We start from the raw sequence: 12473 nt of genomic DNA on the forward strand, positions 1-12473 counted from the left end.
GTCGTTGGATCGTTAGTGGATTGTGCAACCCTGCTAGCGGACATTTCGACACTTCTGGACCTATGTAGATCTCATGGGATGATGCAAGTGCGAATGTATAACTTTCTATAGAACTATAGAATCATTTCCCTTCGCATACATCATGATCATAGTAGAAATGGAAAGAGTTGTTACAATCAAAGATTTGGGCATATTATGTATTTGATCAAAAACTGGCTTTTACGAAACACAGAGCCGCCATCACAGCAAAAGCTTTTGCAATTTTTGGTTTTTGAGCGAAGAAATATCGTTGATTTTGAGATCACAAAAAAGGATAAAAATCGGTTCGATTTTCACCCTTTCATTAGGAGGATTGGTCCGCAACTAATTACTGTTTTGGTCCGAAAACGCGCAAAAATGAAACACTTTTTCGGACGACGCAAGCCCTGTCAAAAAAAAACTCACCAATTAATAACCGAACCTAACCAAATCGTAACGACAACTCTATTTTTGACAGCAATCGATGGAACAATCGCTACCTACCTCGGATTCACTTAATTTAATTGGAGCAATTTTTGTGCCTTTTGTACTAGAGTGTGGCGTGATCGTCTGGGCGCCTTACCAGGACGTTTTAATGGAAAGGATTGAAAAGGTTTAAAATAAGTTTTTACGCTTCGCACTCCGTCGACTTTCGTGGAATGATCCTGTCCGGTTATCGCTGTATGCAGAACGATGCACTCTTTTATCCCTGAAAACCCTGCGCTACTGACGGATTTACATCCAAAGAATATTCGTTTTTTATCTGTTATCAAACAATATTCACTTCCCTCAAATATTGCAGCACATTAATATTCGTGTACCAGATTGATGACTTCGACAACAGACCTTTCTATGGATTCCTTTCAGCCGCCGAGCTTTTAATGAAGTGTTACACGTTTTTGAGATCAACATGTTCTGTGGGTTGGTGGTTTTAACACTTGTAAGATGCTAGCCATCATATCCTCGAAAGACGTGAACTTAGTTTGAAGTGATGGAATCTCTTCGAGGAAACATCAAATTTCATTGAGATCCTATGTGATCTCGTTTTTTCAGAACGTATGAAATTTATATTAGAAAGCAAAATATCACATAGAACGGCCAATAATACGAAAAAAATATGGAATTTCCGAATTGCGTTAAATCAAAACACTTAAAAAATAGGAAAGAATTTCCTCGAAATTTGAATAAGAACTATAATAAAACAACTTATTCTTCATTATTTTGGAGGGTTAACTAAAAATCAGTCTACTAGAAAGCTATCATAAGAAACAGGGCAATAGTGGACACATTTTCTTGTTTTTTTTTATCTGTATAAAGGCTTAATTTCCCAATAAGCAATATTATTTTTGAGTAGGTTTTATTTTTAATTTTGTTTTATTTTTATCTTACATGGTGTGTGGTTTCAATCATTTTAATTTTAATTTAAACTTAGTACTACAATTTTTTTTCAGAAATTATGGATAATCGGCATAGACGAAACTTCATTTAAATTGTTTGTTTTTAAAGTGACTGAAAATTTCAACCATTTAAATTTACGATCAGCATATCTGTTAGTAACTTATTTGTGTACGGAATTTTACATTTCGCTCAAAATTTCCATCGTTCTAATCGATTGATGATTGGGTCTCTTCAAAATATAAAACATTAAAACATGAAACAAAACTATTTTCCAGATTCAACCCAAAACACACAGCAAACACTCACACAAAACTCCCACCTAGCCAAACAAACCCCATTCGTTCGTGTGCTTAATCAAATCAACATTACCTGTACTACTCTGCCGGGGGCAGAACCATTTTTCCATCAAACACCAAACATCCAATTCTCAGTACAGTAACATGTCGGTTTAATTCCATTTGCCAAAGGCTTTTTCTCACCACGCGCTCCGATCATTGCCGCTTTTCATTCTCGTTAGTGTTTGAATGCCGCCAATGCCGTTGACCGGTTCCCCAGTGTGAATTTGTATTTTTGAACTGTGTAGCTGTACCATTCTGTTTTGTATAGTCTTGATTAAAACATGTAGTTTTGAATTGGATTTGTCAGTTCCTATCAGTTCGTCCTACGGCTTGTGTAAAAGTTGAAACTCAATCAAATTGCTCCTATAGTAGTGTTTTTTCCATAGCCACTTTTTGTCATCAGAGCTTCGCATTACAGAAATCAGTGTTGTCGTTTGTGTGTTAACCTTTTAACAGTAACATAACAGGAACATTTTGTATCTTTTTTTCCACATCATGGCATCATCGTGAATGTAGGAAGTGATTCTACCCAAGGATCAGGGCTCGCTCGGTTTCAGCATCATCGGCGGAACGGATCATTCCTGCACACCATTCGGAGCCCACGAGCCTGGAATCTTCATCTCACATGTAAGTACAAAAATTTCTCTGTGGACATTGTTTCAATATTCGTTGGGTTATACTGTCTGAGATATTAGAGTTTGAATAAAATATAGTCCAAAAGATTACAGCTACAGATTTCACCAATATTTCGAATATATAAATCTTTTAAAGTGCCAAACTGCTTTCGCATTACCTACTGGGCGGCCCGTTTACATCAAAAAACTTATTCAGAATCGAATCGTCGCCCAAAGTCGTTTACGAATAAATTGATCAGTAGCGGACCCAGACGACTCTTTTGAGGAACCACAGAAGGTGAAGTTTTAAGATCTGCTGTGAATCCGCCTCAAAATATCTCTCCAGGTGCAGTTGTGAGTGCTATTGTGCCCAGGAGCTTGTACCATCGAATGTCTTTTTGACAAAATGTTGACCACGGGAACATACCCTATGAAACTTGCCTAAGTTAATCTGTTTTTGTGGAAATCGAGCTGAAATTCAGCGATAAAGTGTGAAGATTATGCTCTCATTACGTTCAAGATCAATACTTAGAAAACCTTTGCCAAGCAAACCAATTCCCTGAATGTATATAGTACCATAAATTTTCATAATTCTATAGAAAAGGGAAGAAAGCGCGTGCAATGCAGACTCTTTGCGCATCAAGACGAATAAATTCTCTCTAGCACTGTCTTCATGCGACTATGAAATCATCATGGTTACAGAGACTTGGCTTAAGAGTTGCATGAGCAATAGTGAAGTAGCCTCGAATTTTAATATTTAGTTGATAATAACATTGACGCAGTTCCTGTCGTAATTCCCGGGTGTTATTATCTTGTACAAGTTGTGGTTATTAAATTGTTGATGAACATAAACTGGCAAGTAGAGCTTGAAAATCTGAGCGAAGATGACGCACACATCTCCTGAACAATTGTGCCGACAGCAGACTTATAATCAACCTTGGTGGAACTCTGAACTTCGAAGAAGTCGTAACTTTGTTCGTAAAGCTCGCAAACGATACTTTCGTGACAAGACTGATCAAAACAAATTGTTCCGCTCTAGATAAAAGACAGAATATTCGGCAGAGCAAAACGCTACCTTTTATCAGTATACTTTGAGCATCGAACGCAAGGTGAAACAAGATCCTTTTTCTTTTTGGAAATATAAAAATAGTCGCCGACTTGGTAATGCTATTCCTTCATCTGTAACGTTTCTAGAACGGACATCGGAAGGATTCTGCTGGTTTGTTAGCAGATTTTTTCAGTAGAGTGTTCAGCCCACTCTCTCCAGACTGCACCAATGGTTACTTCGTAACACTGCCAAACCGTGACATTAGACTCCTGCAGTTCGTATTTTCGGACCAGGAGATTCTAAAAGTATTGGTATCTATGGATTTTTCGAAAGGTTCGGGGCCTGATGGGATCCCAACGTCGTTGGTCTCGATAATAGCTGTATCATTTGCCACGCCACTCTGCATGATTCTCAATCTATCGATCTCGGAAGGTGCTTTTCTTGCTCTCTGGAAAATGGTATCTATTTCTCCAATTCATAAGTCTGGAAACGCTCGTCGTGTGGAGAATTACCGACCAATATCCTTTCTTTGCTGCTTTTCCAAAGTATTAGAAGTCCTAATGTACGAAAGATTGTATAATGCAGCTGTCCCGATACTCACGTAAGTCCAGCACGGCTTTGTTAAGAAAAGGTCAACGTTGATTAATTTAATATGCTATGCCAGCGAATGGCGCGCCGCAACATATAAGAAACTGCAAGTGGACTCAATATACATCGACTTGGCCAAGGCCTTCGATAAAGTTCCACAGAATCTTCATAGAAAAACCTACTAACTACGGCTCTCCTGTATGGGTAACTAAATGGTTGTCGTCGTACCTGCTTAATCGTAGTGGTTTTATCAATATGCCGTCTGGTGTACCGCAGGGCAGCCACTTAGGACCGCTTATTTTCGTGCTGTTTATAAACGATTTACTAACATTCCTTCAACAGTGTATTGCGCTGCGCTTCAAGATGACATCGACAAATTAATGGCATGGTGCGAAATACATGGAATGGAAGTCAATGGCGTAAAGTGTAAGTGCATAAGCTTCTTCGTAGGAGTAGAACCACAATCGTCTACGACTACGCTTCAGGTGGAAGCTCACTCGAAAGAGTTACCTCCATAGAAAATCTTGGGGTTACTTTTGGTCAAAACCTCACTTTTTCCCAGAATGTCGCGTCAACTACAGCCAAAGCCGGTTTTCTTCATCGGAATACGTCAAGCTCTGAAGACCCGTACACATTGAAAATTTTATTCTTCTTGTTAGTACGCAGCGTCTTAGAATATGCGGATATTTTTTTTATTAGTTCAGAGGCTCAGAACTTAAAAATTAGGGATCCGAAAATCACCGTTTCCGACAACTGCTCAGTTATGCATTTAATCAAGGTGAAGAAGCAGTCCGTTACGTTTGGTTGGTGTTAGGTCTGGGAATGAGGTGGATGCTTAGAAATTTCGTATTCAAGCTCCTGGATTACGGCCTTTGCCTTCGCAACCTTCTGGATACTGGGTTGCCGTATAGTCGCTCGGTTTTTGTTTTACAACCATATTATGTTTCGCAATTAAGTATATTTCTATAATTAATTCTTTTTTTTTTCAGATCGTTCCTGGGGGCATTGCAGCCGTGTCCGGAAAACTGCGCATGGGCGATCGAATTCTCAAGGTAAACGGCACCGATGTAACCGGAGCGACGCATCAAGAGGCGGTCATGGAGCTGTTGCGACCTTGTGACGAAATCAAGCTGACCGTTCAACATGATCCGCTTCCTGCCGGATTCCAGGTAACGTAACTTTTTTTGTTTCTTCTTAAAATCCAACTCCTCTAGCAACCTCTGTTAACGCAATTGCACTAGAATTATGTACCAATTGGCGATCACTCCTGTTCGCTAGTTTTTATTCTAAGCTAGCAAAACACGATACCCAATGATAGATTAATCAACATCCATAATAAAAATAATTACACAAGGCAGATAGGAAATAGTCTACAAGAATCTTTACACATTCCAACATTAGTTACTATAATTAATATATTTGCTCGCATAACAGGATGAGAAAACACTAGACACTGCACAAATGTCAAATACAAAAGCAATTGAATCTTGAAAGTCCGCTTAAAAGCTTCTTCCTTGTTATAATCGCTCGAATTTTTCTTAAAACCAAATTTCTCTACTGCTTTTATTCGATCAATTTTCTCCTACTTGCTACTACGGTTACGTTTCTTGTTCAAAACTTAAAATATTAAAAATATGCGCGTGCACCATAAAACTCATTCACATCGTCCACCAACAACCACAACCACCACAAAAAAAAACCACCAGCAATATGAAATAGCTTGCTTGAAAACTGAGGTATGTTGGAATTTTTTTGCCGGTATAACTCACTACTATTTTTCAATGTCTTTCTTAAACCCCTTTGTCGATGTGTAGAATTCACGTGAAAATTCCTTAGTTGTCACTTGTTTTTTTCTTGGAATTTTCAGGGAACCTATCACTCTCGAAAAAATAATAAAAACTATTCAAATTTGATAACTGTTTTGCTTTTATCTTTGTTAAATCTCGTAGTTACCATTCAAGATTTTTATTTTTATTCTCAGTTATTTATTCACTAAATTAGGAAAAGACAGCTTTAAACCTTCCTCATTTTTAAAATGAATGTGTTTTTTTTTTATTTCCGCAGAAATATTTCATGTTATTTCTCTAAACTGCCATTGTATTTTCTTTTTTATACAAACTTGTACAAAGGCTATTAAGTCTTGCAAAATGTATAAATCTAAAATGTTTTTTTGGTCAATTTTTTTTTAATTATCAGTTATTCAGCCCTTTAATTTTTGTGCCCGCAATTACAACGAAATATGTGTTATTTTAAGTCTTTTATCTATTTTCTCTATTACTTTAAAATTAACATCTACTTCGTACTTTCTTCCCACAGGAGGTGCGAATCGTGAAGCAGGAAGGCGAACGACTCGGCATGCATATCAAGGGTGGGTTGAACGGCCAGCGGGGCAATCCGTTGGACCAGGCCGACGAAGGTGTGTTCATTTCCAAGATCAACAGCTCCGGGGCGGCCAAACGGGACGGCCGGCTACGAGTCGGTATGCGAATCCTGGAAGTGAATGGCGTTTCGCTGCTGGGGGCTACCCATCAGGAAGCGGTCAATTCGTTGCGTGCCTCTGGTAACTCGCTCTACCTGGTAGTCTGCAAGGGCTACGAAAAGAGCGATCTAATCCATCAGTCCCTCGGTGGGGGTGGTGGAATGAGCACCGGTATCAGCAATAATGGTCACAGTACAAGAATAGGTGAGACTTGTAAAAAAATATACTCTCAAATATTCGAATATTAAACAAACCTTCCAATTTGCTTCAGGTTCGCGAGCTTCTGAAACTGGTTCCGAGTTGAGCCAAAGTGTATCGAGCTTAGATAGAGACGATTCGTCGATTGCCGCTGAGCCTAGCGCCCTTCATCAGCGACAGGTCAGCGTAGATCGGGTCCCGGAGGAAACATTTGCTGCTCCAACGGTGGCACCGGTTGAGCCAATTCAACCAGCAGCACAACCTTCGCAAATTGTTATACCTCCTCCTACTGCGATCTCGCCAGCGGCGACGAACACTACCCAATCGGTGGTGCCGCCTCCTAGTAGTCAAGCTGTGGCCAATCGGGTGGCTCCAGGAGCCGATTCACAAGCACTGGTTAGCAGTCGAGAAAAGAGTACTCCTGAGAAGGTAACATCGTTAATGTGCATGAATCCACCTTAAGTTATTTTTAATCGTTTTTCTGATTCTGTCAGGTTTTGGATATTGTCCGGGCAGCAGAATCCCTCGCTCTGGGCGGAAACTTGATCGAAAACGGTCCGCCAAAATCGCCCACGGAGATGGCTTCAACGACAGAGAACCTTCAGAAGACGACCACGATTGTGATGTCAAAGCACACCCTGGACACCCAGGCAGCGCCGCTGGTAAGTTTTTTTTCTCTCTACAAACTACTCATTTCATGAACCAATGCTTCAATAGTTTCATTTTTCGATATGAAACTATCTTCCCACCCCTCCGAAAACCGCTTCTGTTGATTACCGAACTTCACGAGCACTCTTGCTGGGATTGCTCCGTGTCTGTGTGCATTTGTCCCATTCGGTTTTAATTTGTTCTGTTTCGTTGTTAAACATCATCGATAACTGCCTTTTCACTTGCAATCGAACCACCCCTACCAATTATGATTTACTATGATCGTTCTACACATGCGTCTGCTAAAAAAACAACATATTTGTTTCAAATGCAATTAACGTCAATTTGTTTGCTTTTACATTAAGATGTGAAATAATAACCGATGGTCAATATTGTTAATAACCTCATCGTTATCAACTTTATGCAAGGCAAAAAAACAAAACAAACTGTTTAAAATGATATTTTATTTCGAAACTACAGCTTTTGACTGTTTGGCCTCCAAAGAGTACAAATCTAAATTAAATGAATCTTACCTTAACCTTTAAAAAAAAGAGAATAATGTAATTTTAAAATAAGAAAAATGTTAAAAACTTCGTAAACAAATAAATTAATCTTCGTTTTTATGATTGTGTGCACTTATTCTTGCTGACTTGATGAAAAGAATAAGTTGACATGAGCTTCGAAGACCAATCGCAGCTCATCCAAGGTAAACTTGCAAGTCCGGTTTCGTTACCGGAGTCAGCATAATCCCCTCAATCTCGCTACGACTTCTTCGATTATCTGTAAGCTTTGTGAGTGAAATATTCTACTACGAGAAACGAACTTTCATACTACATTTTGTTGATAACGATTGTTTTAAAATGAGAAACAATATTATAAGACAATAGTAGTGCTCTTCGATTTTAGTGCATTGCAGTACAGATCTCTATGCAAATATGATACATGTTCTGAGATAAATTAAATATCAATGCTCTTAAAACAGTACCTGATCCATCCAAAATGAATCTAGTTACAAGAAATAAGTTTTTTTTTTAATTAACGTTACCATTTTCATACTTTTGAATCCTTATTAATACCCGCCAACAACCTCTTACAAAATAAGCCTTAACATATTGTGATAAATGGAATTCATTGGTGTCCTGTTTTCTCTCTCTCCTGTTCGGTATTTTTCTCTTTTTATCAACCTTTTCCACTCGGTAAATAAACAACATCCTACTCAGTTACAGACATCGACGAACAAGCTTCCATAACACTAACCGTAGGACAAACAGAAGAAGACTGAGATATTACTGTAGTTGAATTGCTACTTTGTACAACTACCCATAACTATTACAGCTAGTGGCGACTCCAGCTCTCGAAATCATTTTCAAAAATGTAGATTATCACGATAACATTATACGGTTTATAGTACTAAACTTTAGGATATAACCTACTTGCCAATATTTACCTATCTATGGATGTACAAAACCGGTTTATCCGAAGCAAAAGCTAAATCTTTGTATTTTTTTCTATAAAGGAATTGGTGTTGAACACCCACGATCAATTTTCAGTTTACAACTGAAGATGGAAGAAGATAACTACAGTTTAGAGTACACAATTTTCCAAGCAAAGGCAATTGATGAAAGATGGTAGCTAGCGAATTTACAGCAAACACTCAAACCTTACTCAAACCAAAAGAAGGAAAAGCAAAAAAATATTTTTATCAAATTTCCACCGGCCCCAATACACCATTTCTACTGATATTTGAAACAAAAAAAAAATAAACAATTCAATAAAGCATAACAAATGAAGGACAACAGAAAAATGATACAAAAGGTTTCGTCCCATAGAAATGTACTTATTCTCTCTGAATATCTCGATGTTTGGATGAACCCGACCGTTGAAGTGAATATCCGGATTCTACAAAATTTACGATCAAGAACCATACCTGATTGATGATAACAGTGCTGCCAAAGTAGAAAAAAAAACAAAAACACATACATTCTTGCGGACACCGAAAAAAAAAGAAACAAAACCAGCATCACTTGAAAAAGGTAAATTCGTTCATATCTATCTGGGTTCAGATTTGCTTTAATGATGATAATAAATGCCGTATTTGTTTCTGTTTTTATCACTGTTTAAACCCTTCCTAATGTTTGAATTATATTAACTTCTTACTTCAAAATAAGCCTTACAGCCAAATAGAAAAAATGAAAACGATCACCTGTTTTAGGGTTTCAAACTGCTTAATAGTAGCAGTATTGTTTAAATTCGTTACAGACAAATAGGTCACCTTCTGCTTTTGGATAGCAAAAAGATCTGTTATAAATCGACATGAAAAAAAACATGAATCTTAAGCATTCACTATCAGAAAATTCCAAAATTTCATTGAATGAATTGGTACATCATTATGTTTTTTTCTTGAATTTAGAAAATGATTAAACACTGGTGGAAGGTCCAAAGAAATCATTATCAGATGAAGTTGTTTTTATTTCCTTCGAAATCTACGAAACAAATTTGGAGCGTTCCAGTCGATAAATCAAATCAATAAGTTGAAATGAATCCCGCCCTGTAAGCGATAATAATAAAAATAATAAAAACCACAGTAGGACAAAAAAAATCTTAGTGAAAGGGGGAATAAATGAATTATTATTATAAAAACAGAAACATTAAACCAACAAACAAAATGACAACCACAAAAAGACGATGGTGAGATTTTTATTATACATTTATCATATAAGTGGATACAGAAACAACAAACAACAACAAAAACTAAGCAAATAGGATAGATTCTTCTGAAAGCCGGCAGAGATTGAGTGTTTCTAAGAAGAAGCAAAAAATGTTATGCAAACAAACAACGTTATTTCTCGGAATCATCAACTGTGTGTTGTGCACGTTGTTGTCTCGGACCAAAAACCCATTTTTGTAAATCCTGCGCGTCAAGTTTGTGCACTGACTCATTTACTTTAAACCAAAAAATAGAGATAAAAAAAATCGTTGTAGCATCATTCTTCACATTTTTACACAAGCATCATAAACAGGTTAAGTAGAGGCAAAAATAGTGGCAAGTTAAACAAAAATTAAGCCACCCGCAATCTTACTCATTTAGCTTGTTGGCACTGTTGTTAATGTTGTTATCTATATAGTTAGCATTTCGAGGCACTGGAATTGGGTAGAACGGGATTCAGTTGTTGTTAGAATTGAAAACATATTCTATTTCGCTACGTTTTTACTGGAACCAAACAAAACTTCGGTGTAGCGCTTAGCTAGCAAGCTGGCTTCACTGCTTTAACCTTTTCTATTATAGATAGTTATAATACAAAAATGAACGACGAAACCAATCATCCAGTTTTCTATACGCTATTTACCAAATATTTACTATTCTATTAACTGAACTTTATGTTTCTTTTTGTCTAGATTTCCGAAATGGAACATATCAAATTTCCTACTCCGAAGTTAGCACTCAGTGCAAAAATATTGTCGGTTTATTCTTTGACATAGTTTGTTTGACAAATTGATGCATGTATTGCCTATGTCTCAATCGTATAAATATTTTTTTTTTTTTTTGTGGCGTTTAAATAGCTGTGAGAAGCTGACGCTGAAAAGGAAATGTGGGTAGAGGGGTCAGGGAAATAAAACTTTAGAGTAGGCAGCTTAGAAATGTCTCAATCGTATAAATATTTGAAAAAAAAATCTTAAGGTAAATTGCAATTAACGAATCACCCCAAAGCGAACACACACATTTTTTTAATTTTGAGGCGAGTCGAACTTTTTTGAGGAGAATTGTGACGGAGACATCCTGACGGACAATCGCGAGGTGGTCAAAGGTTGAAGCAGCACTTCGATGCACTTTTGAATGACACACATGCAGAAGACCAAGACAGCGGAGGGAGGTACATCGCCGGAGTAGCCAACGACGTAGAGGAGCCACTCCCAACGATGAGTGAAGTTAAGGAAACCATTCGCCAGCTGAACAACAACAAGCAAACAGATTCTTGGGAAGTAATCAGGCAGGCTTCATGGAAGGACGGTCTACGATAGACCATATCTCAACAGATCCATTTTACTTATCTGATATTCGGACGGTATTGACATAGTCGGCAGATCATTTGTGGCGATGGAAAAGATCTACCGAGAAGTAGGAAGGATTGGGCGAAGTATATGTTGGCCTGGCCTGATAGTCGAAAAAATGGTCTATCTTGGCTCACTGGTGACCGCAGACAATGACACTAGCCGTGAGATCCGGCGGCGAATGATCAGCGGAAGTCGTGCCTACTATGAACTCCAGAAGTAATTGCGGTCGAGTAGACTAAGCCCTCGCACGAAGTGTAACCTGTATACGACGCTCATTAAACCGCCGTTGATATTGCTCGAGGAAGTCCTGCGCACACTCGGAGTATTCTAGCGACGATTGTTAAGAACCATCTTTGGTTGCTTGCAGGAGAACGGAGTGTGGAGGCGTAGGATGAACCACGAGCTCGTGCGACTCTACTGCGAACCCAGTATGTGTTTCATGTGCTTTCCACATTAAAAGTCGACGAGCTTCTCAATGAACCGTTATTGAACTTTCAGGTTTCAAACTCCATCAATTTGTAACTTATATGAACCTTGGATGATGTACTGCTGATGTTTTTGCTTTTTCACTCACCAGCATTTTCAATTTCGTCCATTTTTGTTGAAGTAAAAACAAGCATACTCCTAGCAGTAAATTTAGTTTTCGGAGGTTTATTCAAACTCAGTCAGTTTCGTTCGACTCGATACACCAATAAGGAATTCAGTTGGCCGAAGTCACAGAAGATTCAAAAGAATCAATAAAAAATCAGTAAATTCAAAATCAGAGCATGTTGTTCTGAGATTTCCAACAAAAAAAGCTCAATTATATTTATATTGTTGGAAAACTTTAAGAAAATTGTACAAATCACGATTTGTAGCATCAGAGAGACGTCACATTACGATTTCAATTCGATCACGAAACGTCTCCAGGATTCTGCCATTGAAACCAACCACAAATAATCTACAACAACACTAAACGCACTCCGGAAATAAGACTTTTTGTGAGACCTTTTTTTCTATAAACGATACGATGCGATGTAGAGATCGACTTTCTACCGATGAAAATCAAAACAGCAAACATATTTATAGGTATTACTCTCAATGTAATCGAA

General features: G+C 37.9%; 1 protein-coding gene across 20 annotated transcripts in view; it reads left to right on the top strand.

Annotated features, from left to right (window-relative positions):
- LOC129750843 (protein lap4-like) overlaps nt 1–12473 on the top strand; it is a 128287-nt gene that overhangs the window by 93417 nt on the left and 22397 nt on the right. For 19 of the 20 annotated variants that reach the window (XM_055746017.1, XM_055745974.1, XM_055745993.1 and 16 more), the window contains 6 exons: nt 2271–2381; nt 4994–5173; nt 5711–5740; nt 6321–6687; nt 6755–7110; nt 7176–7343. In XM_055746017.1, the coding sequence (XP_055601992.1) occupies nt 2271–2381; nt 4994–5173; nt 5711–5740; nt 6321–6687; nt 6755–7110; nt 7176–7343 (1212 nt within the window). The remainder of the gene's footprint in view (nt 1–2270; nt 2382–4993; nt 5174–5710; nt 5741–6320; nt 6688–6754; nt 7111–7175; nt 7344–12473) is intronic. The other variant, XM_055746034.1, reaches the window with a different exon arrangement.

Source organism: Uranotaenia lowii, chromosome 1, assembly GCF_029784155.1.
Source record: "Uranotaenia lowii strain MFRU-FL chromosome 1, ASM2978415v1, whole genome shotgun sequence".
Lineage (NCBI taxonomy): Eukaryota > Metazoa > Arthropoda > Insecta > Diptera > Culicidae > Uranotaenia > Uranotaenia lowii.